Genomic DNA, 27,752 nt, shown 5'->3' with positions numbered 1-27,752 from the left:
GATGGGTGGCACGAGCAGCTGTGTGCCCGTTGGTGGTCCTCGCACAGGGACACCTTCAGCTGCTTCTTTTGGAACCAGTGTTCAGGGTCGGGTGCTGAGGATGTGCAGTAGCTGCACTCAGAAAGCCCCAGAGGCAGGGGGTTATCCACGAGTGACCGAGCCGCAGCGGGGACGTGCTCACGCAAGGCTGGGTTAAATAATCGAGCATTGCAGTAAGGGGTTCCAACACTTCTAAAGGGAGACGGCAAGGTCTGAATGTCCAGTTGTGTGTGATTCCCTGCAGTTCAGCGGAACTGGTTAACCAGATTCCTCCCTTCTTGCAAATAGCCCAGTCCCAGCCGTTTTCCAGCCAGCTGTAGTAAACCTAAAAACCAAAAGAGGACACTTAAAGACACACCAGTCTCAAAGGTGGCAGTGAGTCGAATTTGAGTCTGTAGTCTCCAAACCAGTTCTATTCAGAGGTCATTGGGCATCAAGACCCTTTTTTTTGCCTATGTCTGATAAGGTTATGAATTTTGAATTTTCAAAATCAGTTTGTCTTCTACTTGGGGAAACAGGAATCTCTCCGAGGTGCACACACTGCAGCACCGTTACGTGGCACTTACAGTACTGTATTGTCATTCGAAAGAATAACACTGCAGAGGGAGTGTAGGAATCCAGAGGGATCAAAAGAGTTTGCACCTCCACTGGTTACAGGTAAGTGAACAGACAGCGTGATCCACTGCAAAATCACTGGCACTTCCCAAAGATACCGATTTTGCAGGTCACAGAGGCTCACTGAGTAAAGTTTCTTTCAATTAGAATCAAAGTTGATGTGCTGCTGAAATGGGAAATGAATACCTCCACCCGTGGAGCGAGGGCATTGTCACCGTGTGAATTATAAATTCTCAGTGTCAAGGTAAAGCCACTTGGCTGGGGAAGAAAACACCGAGAGATGACTACTTAAGTATTCAAGGTTCTTAAATTGTATTTTATTCCTATATTCTGAGCTCTGGATATCCTGTATCCCACCTTATAAATTGTACCCTATCTATATTCTGCGTTTCTGTCCCTGAGCGCTCTCTAGTGTGCCTCGTCAGAACCTCAGGACCAGCAAGTGTAAAGGCAGACAAGTGGACTGCTGCTGGAAAGTGGGAAGTGCTGGTTTATCTTCTGGGGATGAGAGGAGGGGTTAATAACATGGGTGGTGGGAAGAGGGATAGAAACACTGGTTTATTGCAGTATGGTCCAACCAACAGGTCAGCAGTAGCCTGTAGGAGCAGCTACTTTCTCCTTGAAGAAGACAAGGAACAACTGTTAGATATTTCCTTCGGTGTCCAGGTAAAAGAAGGGATGGGATCGGAGGTGGACGCCATCTGGCTGTAACCATGATGTCTAAACGTAGGCTGGTTCAAAGGACTTGCAAGTGGAATAGCCTTATTGATTCTCTGAAGTTATACACCAAAATTTGTAGGGAAAACAGAGCAGACATGAGGAAAAAGTAAGGAATGCTGAGGTTTAGTTCTATCTGTATGCTGAGGTATTTGAGACAACAAATACAGTTGTCTTGATTTCCTTGTGGAATGCCACAGGGGGTGGGAGTTACGGGGTCACTCGGTAACAGCTCCTCTCTGTTGCCCCTTCCACCTCACACTGCTCCTCTTCTGCAGCGTTGAGCTGCCACAGGCTGCAGTCCTCCAGGATAAACCTGCTCCAGTGTGGGTCCTGTAAGTCCCACGTGTCCGCTGTGGAGACGGATGCAGAACAATCTAAGCGAAGCAAGGCTTGTTCGGAGTTGGCATCTCTTATCTGACCAGCTGTTGCACCTGGTGAGCATAAAAGCTATAGCTCAGAGCATGTAAGTCGCTACAGGGTTGTGCTAAAAACAGTTAAAAATTCAATATTCAAACTTTACCTTCCTAGTATCTTCTGAGAAAATGGTTCAGAAAGCTGGTAACACTGCAAGGGTTTGTCTGCACTGGGCAAGGGAGCGTTACGTAGCATCGTGCTGCTGCACGGGAAGTACTACCACCTTGTAGAAGCAGAATATGTTTGTGGTCACTCAGCACCTTCTGTTTCATACTGATCTAGCAGCCTCAAGTAGTATGTTTGTGTTTGAAAGACTTCTCTGGAGATAAGGGGTTTTTTTGCAGTATGTGGTTGTACTGCACACAGCTCGGCCCTGGCTGTCAGGTGCTAACCAAGATACAAAAGCTGAGGTGAAGTTGCTTTGGTTTCCAGTCTTAATAATCAGAGAGGTTTTGTTTAAGAAATCGGTGAATAATTTCTGCCTAGTGCTCTTAATGTATTTATATTGCTCCAAACGGAGATAAGTGTTTGGGACACTAAGTGCTGAACTGCGTGCTACAGCTAATGACATGATGATTCATGTCTCTCGTGATGTATCACTACACGGGTACATTAACGGTGCAGCCCAGATGTAGTCCTGACCCAAACAAAACCATGGTGAATCCTGTTAAGTTTGACAACAGCCAGAAATCAGTATGACTATTTCAGAGAAAAAAAACCCCACACTTTCAACTTTCTACTGAATCCTCAATTCCGAGAAAGAAATACCCAGACTGGCACTGAAAAGAGCACCGAGAACTTGCTAGAATCCCCAGCTTGGAAGAGACCTTGCACGGTGACTTAGAAGTAAGCAGCCCCTTGCAGGCACCAAAAGCCCAGGCTTGTCCTTCGGAAGCGCAACTGAAACACAGCGAACCATGAGCCTGGACAGACGGCCTCAGCAGCTGCGTGCCACGCAGGTCCCCAGCTCATGGAGGGCGTTAAGGTGCTCAGATCTGCCATCAGCCGCTCAGGTGGACAGGCACAAAGCAGAATCCAGGATCAATGCATGTATTTAAATGCCCTTTCCAGCTATTTAATGAGACTTAGGCACACAACTTCTTCTGGGAGAGCAAGATCAATTCTCGGCATTTGAGGAAAACCCACAGAAGTTGACACAGCTGGTTTTAACATAAAGTAAATGAGATAAGTCTGTTGATCCAGGGAAACGGGCTTGAGGCGCTCAAATCCATGCTCCCACGTACAGGAGTGTGTGTGCATTGGGAGAAGGTGTTTGAAGGCTGTGGTATTGCATGGGAGAGAAAGCAGTGCTAGAAGTGTATCTTAGAAGGGTTTGGATTTTGTCAGAGGAAGTAAAAAAGAAGAGAAAGAGAGTTCACTTGCCTGCGAAGTTTATACCGTTCAGTTTTTTTCATAGTCCTGTTGCTGCTTGGCTTCAGCTCGAAGCACAAATGACCATCCGCTGTCCCCTTCCTGTTTATCTCACTCATTTCAAAGCATTTCTCATAGCCTGGTTTGACACTGGCAGTCAAACGGTCTTCAGTAGGCAGAAGTGACAAAAAGACCTTGAGATGGAGGATGAAGAGGGTTACACAGAGCTGAATGTCAAAGCGAGGAAGAAAAACTTCAAGGCAGGTGAGCACATACACATTTACGCTGTGCCCTCAGCCTTGTTCTCTAAAAACCAAATCTCTCCAGCTATTTTCAGCTCTGTTTGGGTTGTCATAAACCTCCAACCTGCCAAAATTGGAGTTGCTGTTAGTGAAGTTGCCGATGATGTAAGGCAGTGCACAGAAACATGGCATGGGCAGTAGATAAAATGCAGTAGTGATGGTCCCAGCAGGCGGGGAGCACGGGTGCTGATGGTCTCGTGCAAGACGCAGACAGCTACAAGGAGGTCGTTGGCGGCACCTTTGGCGGTGGCTGATGGCTCATCAGCCCTTGGAGTTGTCTAGAGGGTTTTGGGTTGGGTTTTTTAGTCTTGCTTTGTTTTGTTTTCAGGAATCACAGCTAAGAAGAATTTAAGAATAATTTCAACAAAAACCCTAATACTGTAATTTAACTGTCCAGTGAGCTTTTGCAAAAACTTCTGGGGATTTTGTCAAAAGTGTCAGGAGCAGCAAGGGAGGAAGTACACTATGCCGGAAGGCTTTTAAGCTCACCCTTGCTAAACTTTATTTCTTCTAAGTGTCTCAGGGAAGAGCTTCTCAGATCATAAATGCCAAGTCTTCAGAGAAATTAAACATCAAGTTTCCAAACAGTTAATTAGCTATGGTGATCAGTGCACATTTATCTAAGAACAATTTTTAACAGAAAAAAAAGCAAGAGCTGACTTGAGTTAGTCAGCATGGCAGGATAAACTGTGTAATATTTATTTATCTGAGAATTTTCTTTAAATATTTGTTGCAATGCACAAAAACATTGCTGTAGTGGAGTGGAGTGAATATTTGTGTTTAAAAGAAGCAGAAAGTCAGACCGAGCGCGTGTGGCTCATGCACAGGATAGTGTGTGACCGCAAACAGGCAGAGCACACGGTGACAAAGCCGGGTTTGAAGTCCTCCATCATCGACCTGCGTGACCGGGTAGCAGGACACGACAGGGCGAGAAGGACAAAGCACACAGATGCTTCACCATAGCACGTCGCATAGCTGGAGGAGAGTACTGCCTGCTCTTTACGGGTAGTTGGCATCTAAGTAGGGCGGCGATGTGAAAACCAGTGGGGATCACCTGTTTGATTATTTATGGATGTCTGCTCACAGATACAGCATTTCCCAAGTATGGCTGAACAGACAAATGAGGGAAAAAAGGTGTTTGACCTCTGCAAAAGGATGGTAGGCAGAAACCAGGCATGAAGTGAAAGCGTTAGTGCAGATGAGTCTGTCATTTAGGACAAAATTCACATGGCTTCGTGGTATGAAATACAGCTCCATGCGTTACCTTTTTGAAATAATAGTGTAGAAGCAGAGAACTTTTCAAACAGCTGGTTCACATCTGCTCTGGACCTCCAGCAGCTGAAATGTAACGGCTTCTAAATGCTACTTCCATGGGGTGCTTCTGAGCTTATTTACCCATTACAGAAACAAGTTCTCCACAAGGTGTAACATTTTGGCACTTTGTTTTCTCTTCCAAGAATGGCCGTTTTCATGAAATGGAAAATCATCCTTCTGTCATTCTGACTTCATTCCTGGGCCTGAGGTTTGCATGTGAATTTTTTTTCTGTGAAGTTAAGTTTGGTCGAAGTGAACAGCGTATTGCGCTTTGCTCTTTCTAGAAGAACATTGACATAAGATTTTCCTGCAAACACTGATGTTAGAAAGCGAGGGAGAAAAATTAACATGACATTTCCCGCAGAGCTGGACAACTTCTAACTGTGCTCCTCCCTGCTCCAAGGAATCCTTTGAGGCATCATAGCACATCTTTTCATGGCTCAGTTATTTTTAAGAGCTTTGCTGTATTGCAGCCTATAGTGACTCTATCACTGCCCCTTCCAAGAGCACGCTGACAACCTGCTGGAGCAAGTCCAGAGGAGAAGTCCTGAGATAGTGACCTGGAGAACTGACGCAGGAGGAGAAGCTGAGACAATCTGCTTTGTGCAGTCCTAACAAGAGAAGGCTGAAGGGAGTCTTAATCTTCTCTTTAACTGCCAAACAGGAGGGTGTAGAGAAGACAGGACCAAACTCTTCTTGAAGGTGTGCATTGAAAGATGCAAGTTGGAAGATGAAAAATTACAGTTGGATACAAGAAAATTTTTTGTACTGTGGCGGTGGTCAAACATTAGGACAGGAGCCTGGAAAGGCTGTGGAATCCCCATCCTTGGAGATATTTAGCAATTGGCTGGACAAAGACCTTGAGAAACCTGTCCTAATCTGACCTACCTTATGTGGGAGTCTGCATTAGATGGCCTCCTGAGTTTCCTTCCAGCCGGCATCGTTCTGTGATTCTGTGCCAAGACATGTAGCAATGTTGAAGTACAGTCAGTAAGCTAACAGAAGCAGCAGGTTTCACTAGGAAGTGGAAGATTATGGCAGTCCTACAAGAATAAATTTTAAGATTATTGGGTAGTATTGAGAAGGAAGATTCACCATGACTGACTGCATTTCCAGGCTTTTCTGATTCTAATTAAAAGTAATTTTCTTTGAGTTGTGAGGAAGCTCATTTTTGCATCTCTAGTCACTGACCTTAATCAAGCATCCAGTCTGCAAAGAAGCTCTGTTATTGCACTACCACTTAATTTTTCACACATTTTGTAGTAATTTTTCAGGTGGGATTGGCTGAACATCAAGGATGCAATTAAAAATAAAATCTTCAAATTATAACATGACTTTTCTAATGGCCTTTAACCTGTCATCCAATGTACAGATTATAAAACTAATTAGTGGGTCCTGGAGCTGCAGAGTTTTAATTTTCAGAGAAGCTACTGGTCCTTTCTTGATCGATAGCATTGGTGTTCATAGCCCTAGAGCCTCGTTTTTGTTCTTACATGTTACATATATTTCTCTTTTTGCAACTGTTAGAAACTTCAGTTTTTCCTTTATCACTAATTTTGTGGGGTTTTCTTTAGCAATGTTTGTTTTCTGTGACATCTAACAGTCTTCATGACACCTGCCAGTGACATCCCCCTGCTTCGAAGAAGGGGACACTGTTCAGTAGCTGTGCTGCTCAAAACCTCAAATGAGCCGGCAAACAGTCAAGACAGTGTGAGAAAATTCAAACCCCCAAAAAGTTTTTGCAAATGAAAGTTTATTAGAAGTAAGAACCACTCGATGTGCAGGCAGCAGCCAGAAGGGAAAAAGCAACTGTGACAAAGCATGTGACACAGTGGCAGTGTTGGACGTTCTGTTTGAAAGATGTCTCCAGAAACCCAGATTGATGTCCTGGGTACCATCTCACGCTGTGTTTGTAACCTCCTCTTCTTTCTTGCAGAAGTTCCCTCTAATTCTCCGGGCTTGCGCTGTCTCGCTGCTCTCTCCGCGTTTCTGAACGTTGTGTTTCTGGGAGCTGTGATCGCATTGATGCAGCAATGTGAGTGACCAAGTGAAATGTTCTGCTTTAATTCCTGACAATGGGTGTTTTACTTTAATTAATCCTTAAACAAGCTTTGCAAACAAACTATTTCCATGAGATGGCAAGACCACGTGTGCTTTCTACTGTTGTGTTTTTGAGGAAGGTGGGAGGTGCTCACTGGCATTTTGGGGCTGTGGATCTGCAGAAAGTCAGTGGCTTTCAGAGGACTAACGTGTGATTGGGGTGTAGAAAGAGGACTGGAGTCTTTCTCACTTTCCAGTCCCCCAGTCTGAGAGTCCCTTTTCTCCTTTTCAAAACTGAGCAAACAGAAAACTAGCGCTATCCCAGCCCAAAACGACACCACCAAATTTCTAGCCAAAGAATCCGTCTGTCAGTTTTGAAAAACTCTTTTAGTAATGAAACAGAACTTGCTCCAGGTACATGGTACAGCTGGAACCCCTGCTGTCTCCTCCTCCCCTCACCTCCAGCCTTCACCTCCTGATGCCCGGCTTTGCTTACCCTAAGTCTCAGCCAGTCCTCCCCAGCATGTGCAATGGGAATGTGAGCTGGACTTCAGGGATGAGTGAGAGAGGAGGCTGGAAGACGGTACAGGTAATTGGAAAAGACCTCTCTAAACAGAAATAAAAATGTGTGCCTCTATAAAAGTGGCCTTTGCGTTGTCCACAGAATTTGTGTGTAAGTGCTGGGTCAGTGCCAGCATTGAACATGTGCAAACAGAGCTCAGCCGTCCAGTACAGATGCGTGTCGTTATCCCTGAGCACCTGAACTTGGAGACAGAGAGGAAGGGTTGCAGTTTCTCTGGCCAAGCAAGTTGAACAAGGTTTTCAGTTGCCATCAAGAATCTGAGTATTGTTAAAGAGTTTAGTTTTAGTTTCCTCCTTTAGAAAATCTTGGCCTGATAGTCCCAATGTTCAGCCTGCTTCTGGACTTCAAAATCGCTCGAGAACCCAGGAGCAAATGGGAATTCAGGAGCACTTCTGAGCATAAGTATCCTGTGGAGTCAGCCGTTCTCCCTTTCTCTGGATGCCAGTCCTGCCCTCTCACAGCAACCCGTTCTTTGCTGAAAGAAGCTCCATACGAATTTCAGGAACTGGAAAATCAAAGGCACAACTGTGTTATGTGAAAGACGACTGTTGCAAACCATGTCATCAAAAGCACAATGGTAATGTCACTGTCCTGGTTAAGTCAGTCCCCTCATGTATTTGTTTAATGTACATGATTTGGATGCTCAGCCCTCCACCTACCTTTTCCAGGAGAGCTGGGAGGACAAATGAGCAATCTGAGTTTAAAGCTCCTGTTATTCTTCAGGAAAAAATACTATGGGGTTTATATAGAGCTCACTTGTAAGCTTTGCATTAAGTGTTGGATGTTCTTGCCCAGGTGACTTGCTATCGAGTGACATGTGGAAACTCAGAAGAAATCTTTCCAAAAGTGACAGTATCTTTGAGGAAGATCTTCATGAAAACAGCTTACTGGCTGCATTAAAGGAAAGCTTATGCACGCATACAAATGGTAAGGAAATAGTCTCGCTCGTGGTAGCATGAATGGTTTGAAGTTCTTGAAAATATTAATATAAAAACAAACACCTGCATGAAGGAGGTCAATTTAAATGCCAGAATAAGCATGTTTATGTTAATAAAGATGTATAAAGTGATCTATTTTAGAGTTCCACCGTTGAAAATTTTAGTTTAAGCCAAAAATAAAAGTGAAGCGGTGTTACTCAAGGCTGTTGTTATTTCTCCATGGATGTCATTGAATTGTACTACTCCGAGTCATTTCAGCAGTTAGGATTTTATCCATGGCTTTTACTCCAAATATCATGCAATATGTTTAGTACAATTACCTAGAGTTCTCAAATATTTAAAGGCACAGAGTGATCTCTAATCAAAAAGTGACTGTCCTTATTACCGCCGTAAAGCAGAGACAATGTGCTTTCACAAAATGAGCCACACCACCGCGATTTCTGCCCTGTCCCTGCTTTAAAGCTTCTTTCCTCTCTTATTCAAGAGCCACAGAAAAAGCAGGAGCCTATAATAATGATATCAATTGTTAAAAAACCAAACAAGCCAACAAACCAAGAAGCAACAAAAATCCCTTTTTCCCAAACTCTGCGCAGGCTCCAGATGTGAACTCTGCCCCATCGGCTGGAAGCTGCATTACAGGAGATGTTATTTCTACTCGGAAACTCGTGACACCTGGGAGAACAGTAGGAAGTATTGCTCAGGAAAAAAATCTGAGCTCCTGGTTATAGAGGACGAGACTGAAATGGTAAGCTTGTAAGGCACTCTGTGGCTCAAATGTTGCTTTTAGTCATCCCTTGTGAATCCCCGTACCAAAGGAGAGCTTTGGAAGCCGTTTGGAATCCGCGTACGCTCATAGAAGGCCCTGTGAGCAGAAAGTGCTCTGATGATGGGCCTCTGCGTGTTGAGAAGCGTTTGCATCAAACAGCAGGCCAGTAGCCTGCTTTCCATTGAACTAGCCGCAGGGATATGCCGAGAGATCACCTCCGCACGAAGCAGCTGGTGTTCGAGGGATTCTTGCGTGTTTTATTGCAAGTCAGACCTCTTCAGAACTGAGCTGCCATAAAGGCTGTTGCCTTTCTTTGGGGCAGGGAGCTGTTTCTCTGTACTTTGTGCGTTTTAAGACAGTACCAGGCCTGTGGCAATAGAAAAAACATTTCTTTGGACCCAATCCCAATCCATAGTGTGTCTCTCTCTTCATTAGCCACGGCACTGGGTGTAGTTGAGGATCTGAAATGTTGGGGTTTTTTTAATTTTTTTCTTCTCAATTGCTTGGAAGCATTCTCTGGAATCTTTGGGCGTGAAAGCCTTGCTGGTTTTAAAGTAGTGATTACCACTATGCAATACTGGGGTTTTACGAAGTGCCGTTATTGTGAGAGTTCAAAGACATCCTTCTCTCTAGGATTTCTTAAACAGACTGAAGGACAAAGACACAGGCTTTGTTTGGACTGGATTAAGCTTCAATGAGAAGGAAGGAAGATGGCTATGGCTCAATGACCCCAAACATCCATGGCACAGGTAGGTTCCTTCTGGAGTAAATCTGTGTGTTGGCTCCTCTGGCATGTTCCCCACTCACTGTTTGGCCGGTAGACCGTGAGAAGGCAGCTGTAAGATAGCAGAGCCCATATTCCGTTGGGGCAGCTCAGTCCATTCTGTTTTTTCTCAGTACAGAATTCTAACCAAAACATGCAGTTGAAAAATGAAATTCCGTGACAGCTTTCAAAAGGAACTAGTTGGTGCCTATGCTGTGTAAGCTTTTTTAATTCCAACTGCATAACAACTAGGGAAACAGAGAAAGGATGAAGCTTACTAAACACATACGAGAGAATCAAAAGAATGACAGCACAAAGCCAGAAGTATCCGGTCTTTGTAGTTTCACTCTTTGTATATGCAAGCAAATTTTTCCAATGATCTTCAAACCTGTGTGTTCTTTGGCTCTTGCAGTTCTACACTAAAAGGAAGGAAGAAAGAAGAAAAATGCGCTGCTTATAAATTAACAGAAATGCATGCTGATAACTGCCACTCCAAATACAAGTGGATTTGCAAGAAGAGTGCCATCCTCCTGGGTACCTAAGCTATTGTAAAGTGAAGGTGAATAGGGGCTTTGAAGGTTTCCACCACTTTACAGTGAGTAGGATACCTGATGTGAAATGAAGGGGCAATGGTTAAATTGTGATTATTCATTACATTGTGATTCGATTTGTGGTTAAAGTCTGGGAAGATTTCAGGCTTGTGTCTCTCTCTTCTTTTCAGGATGAAGGTATAAGATCTATGTGTCTTAGTGCACGCTGATGCGCTGCCACTTAGAGCTATTAAAATAAGCAGCTTACTAATTTTAAGTAGCTTATAGAGCCTAAGAGTTGTGTAAACCACAGGTAAAAGGAGAGTTTTTTTACCAGCCTGGCAAACAGATGATACAGCAGGCAAAGAGTTGCTGCTGCTACTTTTTCAGATGAAGGGGTGATAAACAGTGCTATGCACTTAAATGAGCCTGCAGACCTCACCACTGGAGGTTCCATATGGGAAGACAGTGCAGCTCCACCCAAGAGAATGTCAAGATCTAGTATTTTCTCAAAAAAAATTTAATTACATACATCATTCTATGTTACAGAATTTGGCACTTAAAAAAAAACCATAAATAGCTCTTCAATTCAGATGTGAGATTTAGTTGTCTTGACAGGATCTCTTTGTTCTATCAGCATGCCAGAAATGGTAAAATCATATTTATGGGGCTACAGGGCTATAAGCCTTCCTTTTGTTCGTCCACTCCACAGACACTTTTCACAAGTCAAAAATGGGTGTTGCAACCCTTCTACATCTCCAGGCTACTGACCAGGATGAGGCAGCAGATCTCAGAACTGTTTGCTCTTTTCAATTTGATCTTACCTGAAGATAACTTCTACAGTTCTGAGAGTAATCTATAGTTCTTCCTTGTTATGTGTAACCGTAACTTGCATAACAGTTGATTTTTATAGCCAAGAAAAACCAATAAAATGATTAAAGGGATGACTCTAGGATGTACAGCCAAGCTCCAAACTCTAGTGGTTAAGGAAGAATGCTCTGAGAGACACTTCCACAGCACTTTGAACTGCGGTAGTAATGTGGTTTACCAAGTGATGGGTTTGGTGTTCAGTAACCTCTCCTGTTGTGGCTTCTATACCACATGTCAGACTGTTGAAAAGTTTTTGAAGATTGCTTGGCAATTCCTAAAGGCATTGAGCCTACCAGAGCATACGATTGCAATGATTCCTGGGAGCTGAGTGTTGCTTCTATAGGTACGGTGTCATTAAAACCACATCCTTCAGCAGCCGTTACTCTACTGACGCATCTATTATCAGATAAATTAGACACAATGAGATTTTTATGCTGCAGCTGCAATGGCAGGCTAAGGAGCCCTGATTCTGTAGGGCTTTAGTGTTGCGAGCTGCACATCCCTGTGGAACAGCACGTGCTTTCTCCCCAGTCATTGATTTCCAGCTCTGGAAGCTGTGCAGTCATCCTTCTAGTTCATAGCAAACCGTTAGTCTGTTTGCTTGGTCCCTTTGTTCCCCTGCAAGGTTTTACACCACGTTTTGGCAGAGGGCTGACCTTGCATAGAGAACCAGCCGAGATCCAGCTCCTCCCTGTTCTGTGCCGTCCCGGGTGGTACCATGTAGTTCTGCTGACTGTGGCTCCCTGCGACGGAGAACGGGGCCACTACTTTGTACGGGATGTGGTCAGGTCATGGATCACACTCCGCTTCTTCAAGGCATCTGGATCGCCATTTACACTGAGGTTTAAGCTGTTTCATTTGGTTAAACAAGAATATATTTACCTCAACTTTATACAGCCTATTATGAAAAATATAAAAAGCATCATCTTCTTAATGGATTCCTAGCTAGTCCTTATAAAAAAAAAAAAACCTGTAAAGACTGAAGCACAGTGTCCAGTTCCCACAGAATTACTCAAGAGAAAGCTGGGAAGAAATCCCTTAGCTTCATGTAAGTTTGTCCCAGGATGAACAAGCGTTGATGCTCTACAGAGCCGTAACTGAAAGGATTCGCTTTTGAATCTTGGAATTGCATCTTCAAGCAAGATTAATTCATGACTTTGTTTCTGGGGAAAAATGTGCTGTCGCACACTTGTAGTTGTAAAGAAATAACGCTAGAGGGCACGAGGAGGCTTGTGGAAGGAATTGCCCATTGTGCTCTCGTCGTTTCCTAAACTGGGCTGAAAAACCACAAGTAAGGGCTGGTGAGCCCTAAAGGTACCTCCTGATCCCATGTTGGCCATGGGCCTCTGTGCTTCTTGGAACTTCCAGAGGAAAAAACAAACAAACAAAAACACCTATAGAATCATAATAACAAATAAATTGGGGAAGAAGGGACCTCTGGAAGTCTCTGGAATATATGGGAAAAAGGAAACTGATGTGTCCAGATTCAGGTCTTGCAATTTGTGGAGCAACAACCCACATATACAAGATGCACCCATTTCAGCCTGGCCTCCTGAGCAGCTGGCTGTGCCCAGGGGCAGGAGGGCTGAGCTGCCCCCCTGCCCCACAGGGTGACTCTGCGCAAGTCCTTTGCCTCTGCCCTTCCCCGTGCCCTTCTTTGCCAAGCGCCCTCAGACCCACGGGGTGAAACACTACTCAAATGGTGACTCTTGCTCATACAGGAGGGTTAGACAGAGGGTCTCCACCAGAGCTGAAGGCAGGCAGCTGTGTCTGCGTGGCAGAACAAAGCACATCTCAGCAGACCTGACAAATTTACAGATTCCAGCCCGTAAGCCGGCCCGGTGCAGTGCTGCATCGCGCCACAGGGACACATCCACCACGCTGCCTCGGAGCGTATTCGCATGGAACCAGGACGTGTCCACTCAACCGCAGCGCTGTGGTCACCCCAGGGTGATCTGCAGCTGTGCCAGCACCTCTGCTGTGTCTCACCTTGCAGAGACATCTTCTGTCATCCAAAGCACTGTGTGCTGTTGTGTAGACGAATGCTCTGCAGAGAGACAGACTGCATTGTTTCCCCACCAGCCACTCTCCAAGTCAGGGGTTCCAGAAGAGCAGAACATACCTTACAACATTGCCCAGCACATGCCACCTGTGGAAGCTGTCCAGGAGGCTCACTGCTTCAGTGCTTTGAAGGAAAACAACTCAGCTGCTTCCTGACATGCCCCACCAACCTGCTCGGGAGACTGAGCACATTCTCCCACCCGCATATTCACCCCACCACTGCTTAGCATTAAAAAAATGCATCCAAGTATGGCATCCAATTATTATTACCCAGCTGGCCTGAATTGAATATAATTATAATTAACTAAGGTTTAGACCCTGCCTACAAAAGGTGGGCCATTTCCTCCTGGCTGTGGAAGATGCAATGGCATCCTTGGAGCCACAGCCCAGGCTGGTGAGCAACATGCAAGGGAACACACGGTGCTCAGAATAAATAATCTGCACAGCAACGTCTTTGGGAATGCACCTGAAGTTTAAAGGGAGTTGACATGCCCCCAAACCCACAAAACCCTGCATAGGAAAGAAACTCACCTCAGGGGCTTCTAACCCTGTTTGTACCCCACCTACTCCAAGTCCCACCTGATGCACGTGAAGCTCCTGGCATAGAAATACTCATTTTGCAATCTGCAGCCACTGCTGGCTCACTGAGCTCCTTTCCCTTCTTTTTTTTGCCTCTTCCCTTTTCTTGGTAAACTCATGGATTTGCTCTGTTTAGATGACATTTTTTTTGCAGCAGTGTGAGATAACGGTGCACAGACTGTCATTTATGGTAGAAAGTGTTTTTGGTTGCAACCTTAACTCTGATCATGTCTTCTGGGTGCGGCTCCTGCTCCCCGGTGTATGTACAGGCTCTGCTGTGACACGGGGTTTAGAAGTGAAACCCAAACTGGGGATGTGCTCATGGGTTTCACTCAATTTAGCTTGGAAGCCTCTGTGTTGCAGCTCAGCCTTCGGGAATGGAAAGGCCCGTTTTGTTGTCAGAGCAGCGCTTTAAGTTCTTCAAAACGTGCACCACGAGGCAGACAGAGCCCTGGGCTGAGCTGCCTGCTCTGTAGCAGAAGGTGCTGAACTCTGCTTTGCAGCCCACGTTGCTGTTTCAGTCTACTTTTGCCTTCGCACGCAGCGAAGGACACCGTGTCGCACCCACAGAAGGGTGTCATCTGCAGCTGTTGTCACATCTACTCTGTGCACGACTGGAACTGGTAACGGTGCTGACACCAGAACATCACCGAGCAATGCTACTCAGGTGTGACGGTTAGAAGTGGAGAAGGTGTCTATGTGCAACCAGGAGTGTGTGTCAAGATGGAGAAGAATGTGAGCTCGCACCCATTCGCCTCCCTCAACGGAGCCACTGAGGCTCCAGACTGCCAAAATCTAAACAATGTGCAGAGGAACCCTGGACAACAACCCCTACCGCCTTTCCTTGAGGCAGCAGATGCTGAGGAAGGTCTGAACTGGCAGATATCTCCACATTCTGGCGGATAATCTGAAAACTCAAGGCTCACAACTCACTCCCTGACACATGGCTGACGTGCCAGCCCTGCTGTTCCATTGGCCTCACCGGCGCTCGGGTGCTAAGCTGAGTATACCAGCCAGGTGGCTGGGAGGAGAGAAGAGGGTGAGGCAAGGCTCTGCCTGGCATCTCTGTCTGTGGAGGTTTCTAAACCTTGGTGGAAAAAGCCCTGAACAACCAGATCTATCTGTGGAACTAGCCCAGCTCTGAGTAGGGTTGGACTAGAGGTCCCTTCCTCCCCAGATGACTCCGTGATCCTGCGATACGCAATCCCTGGAGACCCGGCTCGTTGATCGGAGCAGAACTGCCGTCCCCAGACACGTGGGCAGGAAAGAGGGGGCTCTTCATCATCTCTGTGAGCAGGGGGTCATTTCCTACCAAACACCTCGTGGTTCTGTGATGGCCTTTTCCTGCAGCAACCTGTTTTTTTTTTTCTGAAAGTGCTCAATTGGCATTGAGAGATCAACGGGTCACACTTGGTGACCCACATCTGGGTATTCGTAAATAAAGCTCGAATTTAAAATGAAAGCAAAGAAAATAACGAAAGTACTTACAGAGCTAAAATTATTCACACTGGAGAAAATACTTATAGAATGGAAATTCTGTAGCAGTGCAATATCCGTTTTAAAAGCAAGAAAAAAAATAACAGTTTTTCAATAGGGTAGAAAGAATTCAAGAAAAAAAAAAAAAACTTGCAAAAGCTTTTACTCACCTGTTCCTTCTAGGCGTTAAAATTCGCCTCCCTTTTCACTACCAGCCCTCCCAGTGAGCACGGGACGCAGACCCCAAGCCCAGAACGAGAGCCGCCTGTGGCTCTTCCGTGAGTGGCTCCGGGGAACAAGGGTGTTCTCCTTTGCTTCGGGCGAGCGAGAACCGCGGGTCACAAAGGACGTGACCGCCCAGGCCGCACCGCGCGCTCGCCCTGATGGCTCTTGTGTCTGAAAACGTGTTTTTCGGGGAAAGGAGAGGAGAGACATTTTCCCTTAGAATAGAAACGCTGTGTTTTTCCACCAGCTCAAAAAGAGCCGTGCTCACACTGACTGTACGTGATTACATCTTGATGGTTTGAATCATTGAGGAGGGAGTGATGTGAGGAGAGGCTGCTGAGGTGTGCCGGCGGCGATGGAAACAGAGACCGAGAGTTCAAGCAGCGCGTTCGGCCTCCGAGCTCTCCTTCATGGACTAAAGTTTTTTTTTTAAAAAAAAACAAATATGGAAAGTGGGTTTTGGTTTGGCGTTGGTTTTTTGGGGGTTGATTTTTTTTTTTTTTCTCGTTTTCTTTTTCCACTTCAGAGCTTAAATATCCTGCTGTAAAGGATGGTGAGAAGTTCAGGGGAAGCAATGGAAACTGATTCAATCGGAGGCCAACCGCTCCGTTTGGCGTCGGGATCAGTCATACGCCGGTACGTAGGGTGCCACGGAACCAGCCTTGGCAGTATCCAGTTAACAGTGTCCAGATCTGCACACTGATCGCTGCGGCTGATGACAGAGCAACAATGGTTTGGAGACGTTGGGTATAGATTGTACCTGAGCAGCACTTCTGAGTAATTTGTTCCGTGACCATCAAAGGTTCATTTTTTTCCCTTAAACCTTTTTGTTTCTGTACCTGACACTGTTACCGACGCTGAATGTAGGAAGGGAAAAGATCAGTAATGTAAGATCACAAAACCAAACTCCTCTTTGTTTTAATTTAGAGCGTTGTACGTTCCACTGAATATAACAGCAGAGACAAATGGGCCACCACAGAATAGAAACATCATTTTCAATTGACCCGTGTAGGTCTGTAGAGGCTGTGTCAAACTCTAAAGGAATTTTCTAAGTGGGAATAAAGCACAAAACCAGTAACATAGGTCTCAGCAGGAAATGTCAGAACCGTGCACGCACAGGACTTGATCTCTGTGCCTTCTGAAACGTGGTTTTAGGCTTTAGAAGGGCTTTAAGTTCCAATTCAAATTTGTGGGGCTTTTGGGTAGTTTTGGTTTTGGTGGGGTTTTTTGGTTTGTTTTTTGTTTTTTTTTTTTTTTCCAAAATAGAAGACAAAACCACTGTCATCAAAATATGCTGCAGCAAACACATGGGTCATGAACAAGGAGTTAAAGGCAACTCAGGCTTTCTGCCCATGGAGTTGCTGGGTCCAGCAGGGGACAGCAACTTAGGAAGAGCAGCTCTGCTCCTCATAACTGCTGTTAAAGTATTGAAACATTCTTTTAGAAGGCATTGATCATACTACTTCTAATTTTATTTTGAGTTAAATTTAATACATCATTAATATAATCTGAATCGAATTGTTAAACCGTTATAGTACTTGGTGGATGGAGCAGGTTAGAGTAGGAGTTACATTTCTCTAGCTTTAACTGTGGTTGCAGTTACATTAGCCCCAAAAGGTCTTACACTGATACATATCTTGTCTATCTTCCTTTTGGGTGAGCAGGGCATGTGAGATCATGCACACAAGCATCATCCATCCACAACACAGATCGTACTGCTTCAGCCAGTCTCATGAGAACCAGCAAAGCTTTTGTACCTGTGTAAGCCCATTTTTTTTGTGTATTCCTCAGCAACTTTGCTCTGCTTCGGCAAAAAAAATATTTTTTTTCTATTAAGGAAAAGAGTGTTTTTAACCCTTCATTTTCTTCCGCATTCTGAAGGGCAAGAGATCACACAAGACGAGACAGAATGGTGGCTGAAAATAGGCTTTGAAGCTCTATTGAAAGAAGTAACTTCCTTCCTTTTAATCTGTTTCTCAGCCTTCCTCAGAGCCATAGCACCGCGTACGTGTGCTTCTGGAGGCAGGCAAAGCTGGTACAGGATGCAACCCACTGCACCAAACCAGCCCTTCCCATAACCGGAGGGACTCGCTCATCCATGGCAGGTGAGATCACGTATGCCGACGTGGCGATGCTGCCCAGGGAAAGACCACGCGTTCCTTCTCGGACAACAGCTCCAGGTAAAACTTCTCATTAGCTCTTGGATATACACTGTTTTCTCTTGTGTGCGCTCTCTCTCTCTCTCATGTTAAAAATTGTTACTGGATAATACTAGAAGAATCCTATAAAATGGGAAGGGGAAAAAGCTGCAATCATGAGATCCAAATCAGCAAAGCTACTCTTAAGTCAGTATTGATACAGAATAGTGTCTCAGTTCTGGCCCGTTGTTTAAAGTAACAGAATGAGAAACAAAAATTCTTCATTTTTTAACAATGAGTATAATATTTTTTAATATATATGAACAACATGATCAGAAGCCTGTCAGAACACGCTCCACCGAATTACTACCTAGTCCAAAAATCAGATCAATGCATTTTATGATGTCTTCATGCAAAAGGAGTAGTAAATTAACTAGTACATCGGAAAATTAGTGGCCAAGTGCAGTCACTGTCACTGAAGGAAATACTGAATGTCTCCTAAAACCCACCTGCTCTTCCTCTTGAATTTTCCAGTAGTGATTTTCCCAGTACCACAATATCAATCAGTGATCGCTGCATCTATTTGTAACAAAAGACAAAAGATTAATTCAATATTCAGGGTAAGGAGATGATTTAAACCATATTTTTTTAAGAAATAAGCTTTCCACTACTTGGGAAAAATGTAATTCATACGTGAAATCATTTTGTCAAAAATCCGGGTTGCAGCTAATATGAATGACAGCTTCTCACTATGAGCAAATAGGAAATGCTTGTGGTCAGGGTAAGATGATATTTTCATGCTTTCAAGGTTCATTAGTAATTAATGTATTTAATTACTTAAGGAAACAACATTGTGTAATGAGCATTTTTAGAAGATGTTCTACTTAGAATGCATAGTAATAGTGATGGTGGTCTGAATGCATGTACTTAAATGATGGAAAATCCTTTTTTTAATATTTTTACAAATCCTTTATCTAAATAATAAAAAATATTTCACTTTAGTATATATCTAACAGAAAATACTACCTTACACTGTATGTTCCTGCATCCATGGATGTTGATTGTACTCCTGTAACCTGTACAACACAAAGCAAGAGGGTTCGCCTGGAATTTTACTTGCAAAGGGAGCCAGGCATCAAATCTTGATTAGAAGACATCCGAAAATGTCCCTTGATCATGCTGGCTAAAGGAAAAGCTTGGCTTTGGATAGGCCAGGCTTTAATTTCCAATGAAAGTTCTCACTAATGCCTAGATAGTTCTTGTTAAAGCTTTGTCTCACAGATTTTAGCACTCACTGTTTTCTCACATGAAGTTACTGGCCACAGTAATCAAGTAATTTCTCAATGTTCTTTTGCCTTTAAATCTTTCACTCTAATTAACTTTCCAAAGAACTGTGATTATTTGCATCGGTCTTTTTCTGTTCATTCTCCAGCATTTCCATCTCCTTTAAAAAATACGGGCACCAGAAATGCACCCACTGTTCCTGCAAGTCTCAGCTATGCTGTCTCATTATTTCTCAAATAACCTTTCCTTCACTGTTCATAACTCCCAGTATCACCTTCCCCCACCATTATATCTGGTTATACACGTTTTGTCTGACTGGGCTTGAACTTAGAGGGCTGTCGTCATGGCTGTCTTCTTTACTCATTGTTTTGTTAAACTTTGTTATTTTCAGATTTTATTAGCAGTTATTTTTCGACTTAGTTTGGCAGAAACAGAAAAAGCACCAAATAATATTAAGCAGTATTGGACCTCATATCAGTACAGAACATGCTAGAAATATCTCCCTGAGGAAAATTATCTCTCTGCCTTCGTCATTAACATATACTAACAAGGGTTTTATTGTTATTAAAAGAGACAAGAACTTGAGTCGTATTATCGTGCTTTAAAAACTCAAATGAACGATTTCAGTGGCATATTCCTTAAATCCTTGAAGATTTCAGTGGCTTATTCCTTAAATCATTGAAGATTTAACTCTTTGAACAAAATCCACACATACTTATCCAGCTGATGAGTGTTCTTTTATTACAAGAAATTGTCCAAAAAGGAAAGAGTCATTTTTACTAGAGGAAGAATGGGAGAAAATGCAATCTTTCCACAGAATTAGTTCCGTAATTTTTAAAAACTTGGAGGAAATTCAGGAAAAAATCCTGAAATGGGACAGGCATGTTGAGCAATGTTCATGAAACAGACTTAAGCTCAGTACAAGTATAGCCATGATTAGTGTTAAAATTTCCTTCTGTGTAGCTGACCCTCACTGAGATGCCCTGCATTTCTTTACAGCTAACGGAGGAGTCAGGGACCCAGGGAACCTAGGATGGTGAGCTAGGAACTACCCAAAGTAGCTACTAGGATAGAGCAACGACGCAAGGTGATGCTCAGTCAGCCGTTGCTGGGAGTTAGATCCTTCCCTGCAAGCTAGCAGGAGCACTCTCCTACATAGACGGGGCTCATGGTCGCTTTGGACAGGACAGCTTCTGCATATCAAACACACTTATGGCATGTCCCGCTCGTTATCACACCCTGCATGAAGCGGTCTCAATGCTTCCTCCAGTTTGAAGCAGAAACACGAAGGTGGTTCTCCCAGTGAGCATCTCAGCTCCAAGGTGATGGGACTGTCTATGGCAAGCATCACACGCTCTCCCCTTGGCACTATCCCGACTCTGTGACACATTGTCCGCTGGAGGACACCTACATCTCCCCCTTTGCCAGATTTGATGCTGGTCTTGCTCTTGGGCAGGGATGTCTGCCCATCTTGCAGAAAAAGAAGTGGATAGGCAGGAGGGAAAGCCCTGCGTGGTTAAAACTCTCACCACGGAGGAGGGAGAGCTGGGGTTAATCACCACTGCAGGTTCGGCAGATGAATGCCTCCAGTGGCAGATTCCCGGAGTTCAGATCACCAGGCTATGGGAAAGTGGGACATGTCCGCCCCCTCCTGGCTGCATTTTGTGCAAGCTCCAGACCATTAGATGTGACTTACTGGAGTAGATACTAAAAACCCCATGGGTGGGGGGCACAGCCAACGTGCACCGCTGCAGTACAGCTGCAGCCAAGGTCTGGTGCACATGAAAGAGAAAAGTGCAGGAGCTGAACTTTTGCCAAGGTTCAGTAGTAGATGAGTAGGTGTTTTGAATGTGTAGAATTTGGATTCGAGAGTGAAAGTCCCTTTACAGATCCAGCACTGACCTCTTTTATTTTTTTGCAGCTTTTCTTTGTCCGTGAGAACGAGATTTGGTTTGGTCAAATTCTGCAGAGTTTCTTGGAGTTCTCCCAAATACTGTTCCTATCTCAAAGTCTATTCAATGCATTTTATGAAGGTACAGGAAAAAAAAGATAAAAAATCCTGTTGGAACAGTTGCAAAGAATGTATAAGTTTGCAGTCTAATGATAATGAAATCCCAGTCATTGAAAATTATTGGAATAGAGTTGGCAGCCTGGGCAAACTGTGTTAAATAATGTTTGCCACAACGCGGCAATAAAAAATGCCTGCAGCTGTAAGTCTGGGAGGCTGCACTCAGAAAAGTGGTTGAAATGGATTTATTGTGATCCTCTTCCAACTGGAAAGTCAACAGGAGGTTGCTACGCAATCACTTGGACTTCAGTTGTCAGTCTGGTGCCCTGAATTACAAGGTCGAGGTGATGCTGGGATGCTCCAGCAGGGCGTGTTGGAAGGTGCTAGCAGGTGGTATCTGTGCACGTGCTTTGGTGGGCTTGCAGCTGCTGTTACAGTGCACATGCTTCAAAACAGGTGTTCAAAAGTAGAAAAGTTCCAAAAATACAGGCCTGGAAATGCATTTTCTAAGGAAAGACCTGGACAGTTTTAGCTTCCCAGTCTACTCAAGAATAGTTTGAGAGTCACCTGATTATGGTTCATAAACGACTACATACAAGACCTTACCTCTAGCGGAAAAACAAACCAAGAAGAGTTCAACTCCACCATCCAACTAGCCTACAAGTAGTCACAGGCTGCTATTAGTTCATCCCTTAGCTTCTTGTTCCCTTCCTTAGCCTCCTTGGCCCCTCAGGGTCCTGACCATCTCATTACCCACCCTCTGCTGGACCCTCTCCAGCCTCCCCCAGTCTCCCCTGAACGGGGTCGTCCACATCTGGACTTGCAGCAGCAGCACGTGGAGCAGCACAGGAACACCCCCTGCTCTGCAGGCCATGGCTCTCCGAAGGCAGCCATGGTGAGGTGAGGGTGCACCGAGGGCTCACGCCCCACCTGGTGTCCCGCTGATCGCAAGAGCTCAAGGGCGCCAAAGCCCGGCTCTGCGGGGTGAACGACCTGCCAGAAGACTCCCTGTCTGTACGTTCACCAAGTAGAAGCTTCCAGTAAACAGAGATGTCTTTCTGCACGTGACAGAAAACACAATTTGCATAGAGAAACGAAGTGAAATTTCAGTTTGAGTAAGTGACGGCGATCTCCGCCCAGCACCAGGCCTCCTTGTTGCTAAACTAGGCAAGGGTGTGTAAGCATCCGGCACAATTTAGGTTACGTGGGTATTTTAAAACCACTTGCTGACTTCTGAGGACTTCACATCCAAATGATCATGCGCCAACACACGCTGCAATAGAAGTAATCGGGTTTTTAAAAGATTCAGGTTGCATGGATTTTTCAGGTTTTTTCATACGGTCTGAAAAAAGTACTTTAAAAGAACGGATCTTTATTTGAGAGAGGCAATATTTAGTAATAGTAGCAGAGGTAGCATGTGGTAGCATGTATTTCAGAAGTGCCTTCATTTCTAAGGCTAGCACATTTAAAAGTTTAAAAGTCCCGATTGCTCTTCTCTGAAAAATGTTTACGTTCTGAGAAGAAAAACTTTTATGAGCATTTCTTTGGGAGAACAGTTACTTATCTCTATAGTTAAATATAATTCACGAATTTTCTGAAGTTCATTGAACTAATAAACAGCCAAGTGTATTAGGTCATGTTCTCTAAAGCGCAGAACATCTTACCTGTATGAATAAACCTTACTTGCCATCAGGTCCTCAGTAATTTTCTTACTGTAAAACCTCTCCATACTTGAGCAATTTTGGCCTAATAAGACTCTCTTCTGCCAAGTTCTTCCCTGATCAGTGAGATGTTATACAAGACAATTTGCTTAATTCTTGTTAAAAGCCCCGTGGTCACAATCTAAGGCTGTAGCACAGAAGCTTATTCTTGATTCAGATTGATAAAATCTCACCATTTATGGAAAGATCAGTCCACCAAAGGTCCGAATATATTCCATAAAACTAGCCAGTGGCTCCACAAAATACCCACCTAATACAAAATTGAAAATGCGTTCCATGAAGAATGCAAGTGCATCTAACTCACAGCACGACTTTTTTGCTGTGTTTTGGCAATGTGCATCCGGAACGGGATGTCTTCGACCACCAGGCCCCTTCCTCTGCTGCCACGGGCACTGCGTGACGCCCTGGCATACGGAGCCACGCGTCAGGAACGCCCCCAGGAGCCACCCTGCTGCAGAAGCACTTCTCCGAGTGGCAGTTTCCCCTTTGAGGTCTCCCCGCTCAGAGATTACGGAGAAGGCTTGTAGCTGCTTCCTGACAGCAGCAGGAAAGGATAAGTCACCATCTCGCCTGTTGTTGCTTTCAAAAAAAAAAAAAAAAGCTGAACTAGCAGCTCTGGAAACACATGACCCTTTTTGTGCGGCCTCGGTCTTCTGCGTGAGTGTGTCTTGTTCCTCCGCGCGGTGGCTGCACGCCCACCAACGTCAGCATTGCCCTGCTCCTTACAGGAAACGCCACCGCGTACGCCGAGCTGCGCCTGAAGCCCAGACCCAACGGGAGCAGCAGATCAGAGACTTCCGCTTCTGGTAGCGTGCTGGTTTGTTTGGTTGTTGGTTGCTAATTATAGATCCAGTCTGTCCTATCACCCAACAGCAAAACCTGTTATCGACAGTCTTTACGTACAATCTCTCGATAAAGAATAGATTTATCATTTCTTTTTTTTTTTTTTTTTTTTTGTCTGGGTTCTCAGATTATACACTTGTAAAAATAATACTGAAAAAAGATTTTTAAAGTGATTTTTCAAAATGCCTTGGTGCCCTACATTGAAAATTTAGCAAAGGAAAGCAAAATTCCACATGTTTTTTAGGAAGCCCCCGTAAGTGCCTCTGCAGGAAGAGTCTCTGCAGGACACACTTGGCTTTGGAAGCCCCATGATACCCAGCTCTCTATCTGCAGCTGGTGCACTCCTGATTGCCACTGTCTCTGTACCGAAGGGCACGTGCCCGACAGGGCAGGGACGTCAGAGAGCTGACGGGGAACATGACACAATACATCCCGGGCACACAATACATCCCGGGCAGCCGGAGAACGGGGCAGCTGCTCCTTCACGCGGGCACGGCAGGAAAACAGCAGTTACCAAAGTGCAACTCTGCGGCTTGTGGAGATGGCCCCTGGACCCCACATCTCCTCGGGTCCTGCCCCCTCCTGAGTGTTTTTTGTCTTTTCTCTGCATTCAAGCAAATTAACTTCCAGGCGCACAAGAGGCACTTTAGCAGAGGAGAGTGTGACCAGAGAGGAGGAACACGGCGCAGACCGTCCCCGATGCTTCCCCCGAACTGCTCTGCAGGGTCTCACAGGCTGTGGGTGGGAGGAGGCAACACATGAAAAAATTAACTCAGAGGAGAAAGAGAGAACTCTTAATGGGATGATTGATTGTTAACCACTTGCTCCATCTGATAAAATAATCTTTAGATCTCACTTTCGTGTATGCAAAATGGATGCAAATTTTTGATGAGTAAAACGTCCCCGCATACCTCAAACAGCAGGCTGATTTCAGGCAGATGAGTTATCTGCTGTTTCCACATCAGAAAGTGGCATACACAAAGGCAGTGTCAATTTTAACAGTGCAAAGACCTTAAGCCGCTCTTCCTCTGCCTCCCCCCAGGCCGCCGGCACGGGCGCTCAGCCTGGTTCTACGTGGCGCTGGTCCTGGGGTTCCTCCTGCTCGTCCTGCTGGGTGCCATCGCCGTGCTGGCCAGGCAACGTGAGTAGATCCCGCCATCCGCTGCATCGCCTTGCTGCAGGCGTGGTCCTTGACTTTGTTGTTAACCACAATCTCTTTTTTTTTGTTGTTCAAGTTTTGCAGGGAAGAGCAGGAGAATCAGAAAGTTTGTCCCAGTACGGCCAAAATAGCACTGGTGAGAGCATTTCTTCAGAGAAAACTGTCTCGGTGCCGCTCCTGAAATGGCTCATGGAGGAACTGTGTGAAGATGGACAGGGTGAGGAAAGTCAGTCCTCTCGTAGCACAGAGGACGTGTTGCGTGCACACTTCTGTTGTCTCCGTTCCCATTTCTGTGACACCCTGCAGTTTATGGGAAATGGCCGGTACCACCCCGGCAGCATGGCGTTCCTGCCTAGGGGCGATGCCAGGATCGAAACGAACATGTTAATGACAATAGTGTTGCTCCTCTTTCAGCATAAATAGTTTCTGTTACTTTCTGTACATTTCTTTCTGCCAGGAGCTGCGGTCAGAAATGCTGTATGTCATATATCCTCCTCAGGTGCTGGAGAACACTTTCCAGACAACAATTGCTTGGAAAGAGTGGGAGGGAACTTGGCTTTCCTATCCTTTTGCAAGGATCAGGCAGGGAAAGACCTTCCTAGTCTTTTCACTGCGGGTCTGTTATTTGTTGGCAAATGCCAACATGCTTTTCTAAGGATGGATTGTAATGACATTACTTTGAAGCATTAGAGGAAGCCAAGTCAGAAAATGTGGGATGCTCTGAGTGAAATGGGAAGCAGACCCGGGAATAACAGTGTTCCCCTTATTTAACACAGTTCCTTCTCCAGCTCCGTGGACACAGTCTCAACGTCATTTAATCAGCTGTGCTTTCCGGTCACATCCACACGCTCCACCTCACGTCACGTCGCGCAGTGTCTCCTCACAAGGGCTGCGTGTGGGAGGAGAAGTGTCTTCACAGCCCTCTGTGTCCTCCCCATGCTCCCCACCGGGCAGATGCCCAGCGATGGAGAGCCAGTGGGAGTGCACAGCACCATGGCAAGGGAGTGGGGAGGTGAAGAGTGGCACCGGAGCCTTCAAAGCTCTCTCCACACCCACTGAACCCATGCTCGGGAGAGGGGACTGGCTGCTTTTGGACCAGCCAGTCTGGCATAGGCACACGAAATGCTACGAGGCAACTGGAACAAGCCACGGTACGAGCTGACGGTTCCCTCTCTGCCCACAGGAACGACCTGCCAGTTGTGTCCTCCCGGGTGGCAGCTACACAGGGGAAGGTGTTACTACTTCTCCGAGGAGGCCGTAAGCTGGGACGACAGCCAGAGAAACTGTCTGGCTAGGAAATCCCAGCTTCTCGTCATTGAGGATGAAATCGAGATGGTGAGTCTCGCGGCAGCCCCAGAATTGTGCGACAGGCAGATGCCTGAGCCAAGCAGTTGGGCAAGCGAAGGGGGCCCAGACGTCGGGTGCACGTGCAGGTGAGCAGAGCCCCGCCAGGTGCAGAGCCTCTGACTCTCCACAGGCAGGAGCATCTTTGGGGAGGGTCAGCAGAGTAGAGCTGAAGAGCAGAAGCACGAGAGAGGCAAGTGTGGAAGGCAGAGTGGTTTTGACTGGGAGGAGGAAACGCTGGGGACTTCCCACCCACCTCCATTACTTGGCTCTGGAGAGAGAGGTCTGATTGAACCACTAACTGGGAAGTCAAACACCCAAACCTCCTTCTCATTTTCCTTGGGAAAACGAACAGCGAGGTATCACCGAATGGCTCTCCTGAGAAACTCATCGTTCCCCGAGAAACAGGTCTTTTACCTTCAAGACCAGGCTTTGCAACCTGGCTCATCAGGGTTAGGAGCATCACTGAGGGGTTTTCTGACAGCTGACGAGCAGCTAGTCAGCCTGGACAACCAGTGGGGCTGGTCTCACGCGTACGGGCTGTCCCTGCCCTCGCTCTCCCTGCGAGGGGCTGCGTGGAACGCTGTGCGTGAGACGGGACAGTGACCTGAGCACCGCAAAAAAGGTCTGCGGGTGGGTAACACACCTCTACTTCTTCCACAGGAATTCATAGACAATAAAGAGAAAGATACCAAATATATCTGGATTGGGTTGAAGATTCAAGACATGGAGAAACAATGGAGTTCAGCTGAAGGTCCCGGAGCAAATGAAAACAGGTGATGATTTGGGGGGGCAGCTAAGGTGTGGTACTCCACATGTAAACACAGCTCTGAACCAAGATAATTTCACAAAGGACAGGTCCAGTCCCGCAGCCTCAGGCACCTATTCAGGGTCCATTTCATGGCCCAGTCCAGGTTAACTGGTTTCTGCTGGACGCCTTTGGAAACAGATTTGTGTTCTGCCTTCAAGACTAACCACAGTCACGTCCGTGTACGTATTAATGCAGAGGGACATTAGTGAACACTTCTCCCACTGAAATCACTGTCAACAAACTCTCTCAGTGTATAGACCATGTACGATGGTGTTGGGACCCGTGCAGCTGAGGGGTCTTTCCCTTCCCTTTCACTGTTACAGTTCAGCATGGTGGCTGCACGTGGAGGTTTTCGCATCCTTCTTAACGCTCGTGTTCATGAGCATCAGTCTCTCAGCAGCCAGCAGGTTCTGCTGTGGGTGCCCATTCCACCCATACATGGTCGTTGAAGAACTGTGGGTTACCGAACGGGTGTCACCCAAACACTTCATTCAGGATACTGTCAATATTTTTATCCAGCACTAAATTTAAAGCTGACGACAACTCATTACATTCCTTTTGTTCTCCCACCAGGAAAGCTCTAAATAGAAGAGAGACCAACAAGAACTGCGCTGTTTACAGAAGAAAAAACATGATCCAAGCAGATAACTGCCAGACTTTAAAGAAGTGGATCTGTAAGAAGAATGCAACTTTGCTGGTGCTCTGAGCCAAATCGTCTGACAACAGGTGGATCTTTTTGTCAGAAGACCCCTTTTACTGATAAAGCAACACGTGATGTAAATAATTTTCTAAGTCCCGCACAGAAATTTGAATTCTGCTGTTCTGTGCTCCCCAAGAC

General features: G+C 45.5%; 3 protein-coding genes across 3 annotated transcripts in view; all 3 read left to right on the top strand.

Moving 5' to 3' along the window:
* The window catches only part of LOC104374622 (alpha-2-macroglobulin-like), a 416,004-nt gene that overhangs the window by 319,715 nt on the left and 68,537 nt on the right, over positions 1-27,752 (top strand).
* LOC147528933 (killer cell lectin-like receptor subfamily F member 1) lies at positions 3,360-10,407 on the top strand. The gene is made up of 6 exons (XM_086609826.1): positions 3,360-3,423; positions 6,712-6,810; positions 8,194-8,325; positions 8,930-9,081; positions 9,736-9,851; positions 10,278-10,407. The coding sequence occupies exons 1-6, from the start codon at positions 3,360-3,362 to the stop codon at positions 10,405-10,407; spliced, it is 693 nt and encodes a 230-aa protein (XP_086465952.1).
* On the top strand, positions 17,705-27,620 carry LOC104377759 (killer cell lectin-like receptor subfamily G member 1). Its single transcript, XM_086610834.1, has 7 exons — positions 17,705-17,786; positions 23,486-23,563; positions 24,643-24,741; positions 24,836-24,976; positions 25,943-26,094; positions 26,767-26,879; positions 27,488-27,620. The coding sequence occupies exons 1-7, from the start codon at positions 17,705-17,707 to the stop codon at positions 27,618-27,620; spliced, it is 798 nt and encodes a 265-aa protein (XP_086466960.1).

The sequence above is a fragment of the Tauraco erythrolophus genome, chromosome 4 (genome assembly GCF_009769465.1).
Source record: "Tauraco erythrolophus isolate bTauEry1 chromosome 4, bTauEry1.pri, whole genome shotgun sequence".
Classification (NCBI taxonomy): Eukaryota; Metazoa; Chordata; class Aves; order Musophagiformes; family Musophagidae; genus Tauraco; species Tauraco erythrolophus.
This window is presented reverse-complemented; position numbering and strand designations above follow the sequence as displayed.

Bases quoted from the DNA above. Each gene is read 5' to 3' on its own strand.
- LOC147528933 (XM_086609826.1), top strand. From the start codon at position 3,360: ATGGAGGATGAAGAGGGTTACACAGAGCTGAATGTCAAAGCGAGGAAG. The intron at 6,811-8,193 runs GTGAGTGACCAA...GTTCTTGCCCAG, and splicing joins GATCGCATTGATGCAGCAAT to GTGACTTGCTATCGAGTGAC. The intron at 9,852-10,277 runs GTAGGTTCCTTC...TGGCTCTTGCAG, and splicing joins CCCAAACATCCATGGCACAG to TTCTACACTAAAAGGAAGGA.
- LOC104377759 (XM_086610834.1), top strand. From the start codon at position 17,705: ATGGCAGGTGAGATCACGTATGCCGACGTGGCGATGCTGCCCAGGGAA. The intron at 24,742-24,835 runs GTGAGTAGATCC...TTGTTGTTCAAG, and splicing joins CGCCGTGCTGGCCAGGCAAC to TTTTGCAGGGAAGAGCAGGA. The intron at 26,095-26,766 runs GTGAGTCTCGCG...CTTCTTCCACAG, and splicing joins TTGAGGATGAAATCGAGATG to GAATTCATAGACAATAAAGA.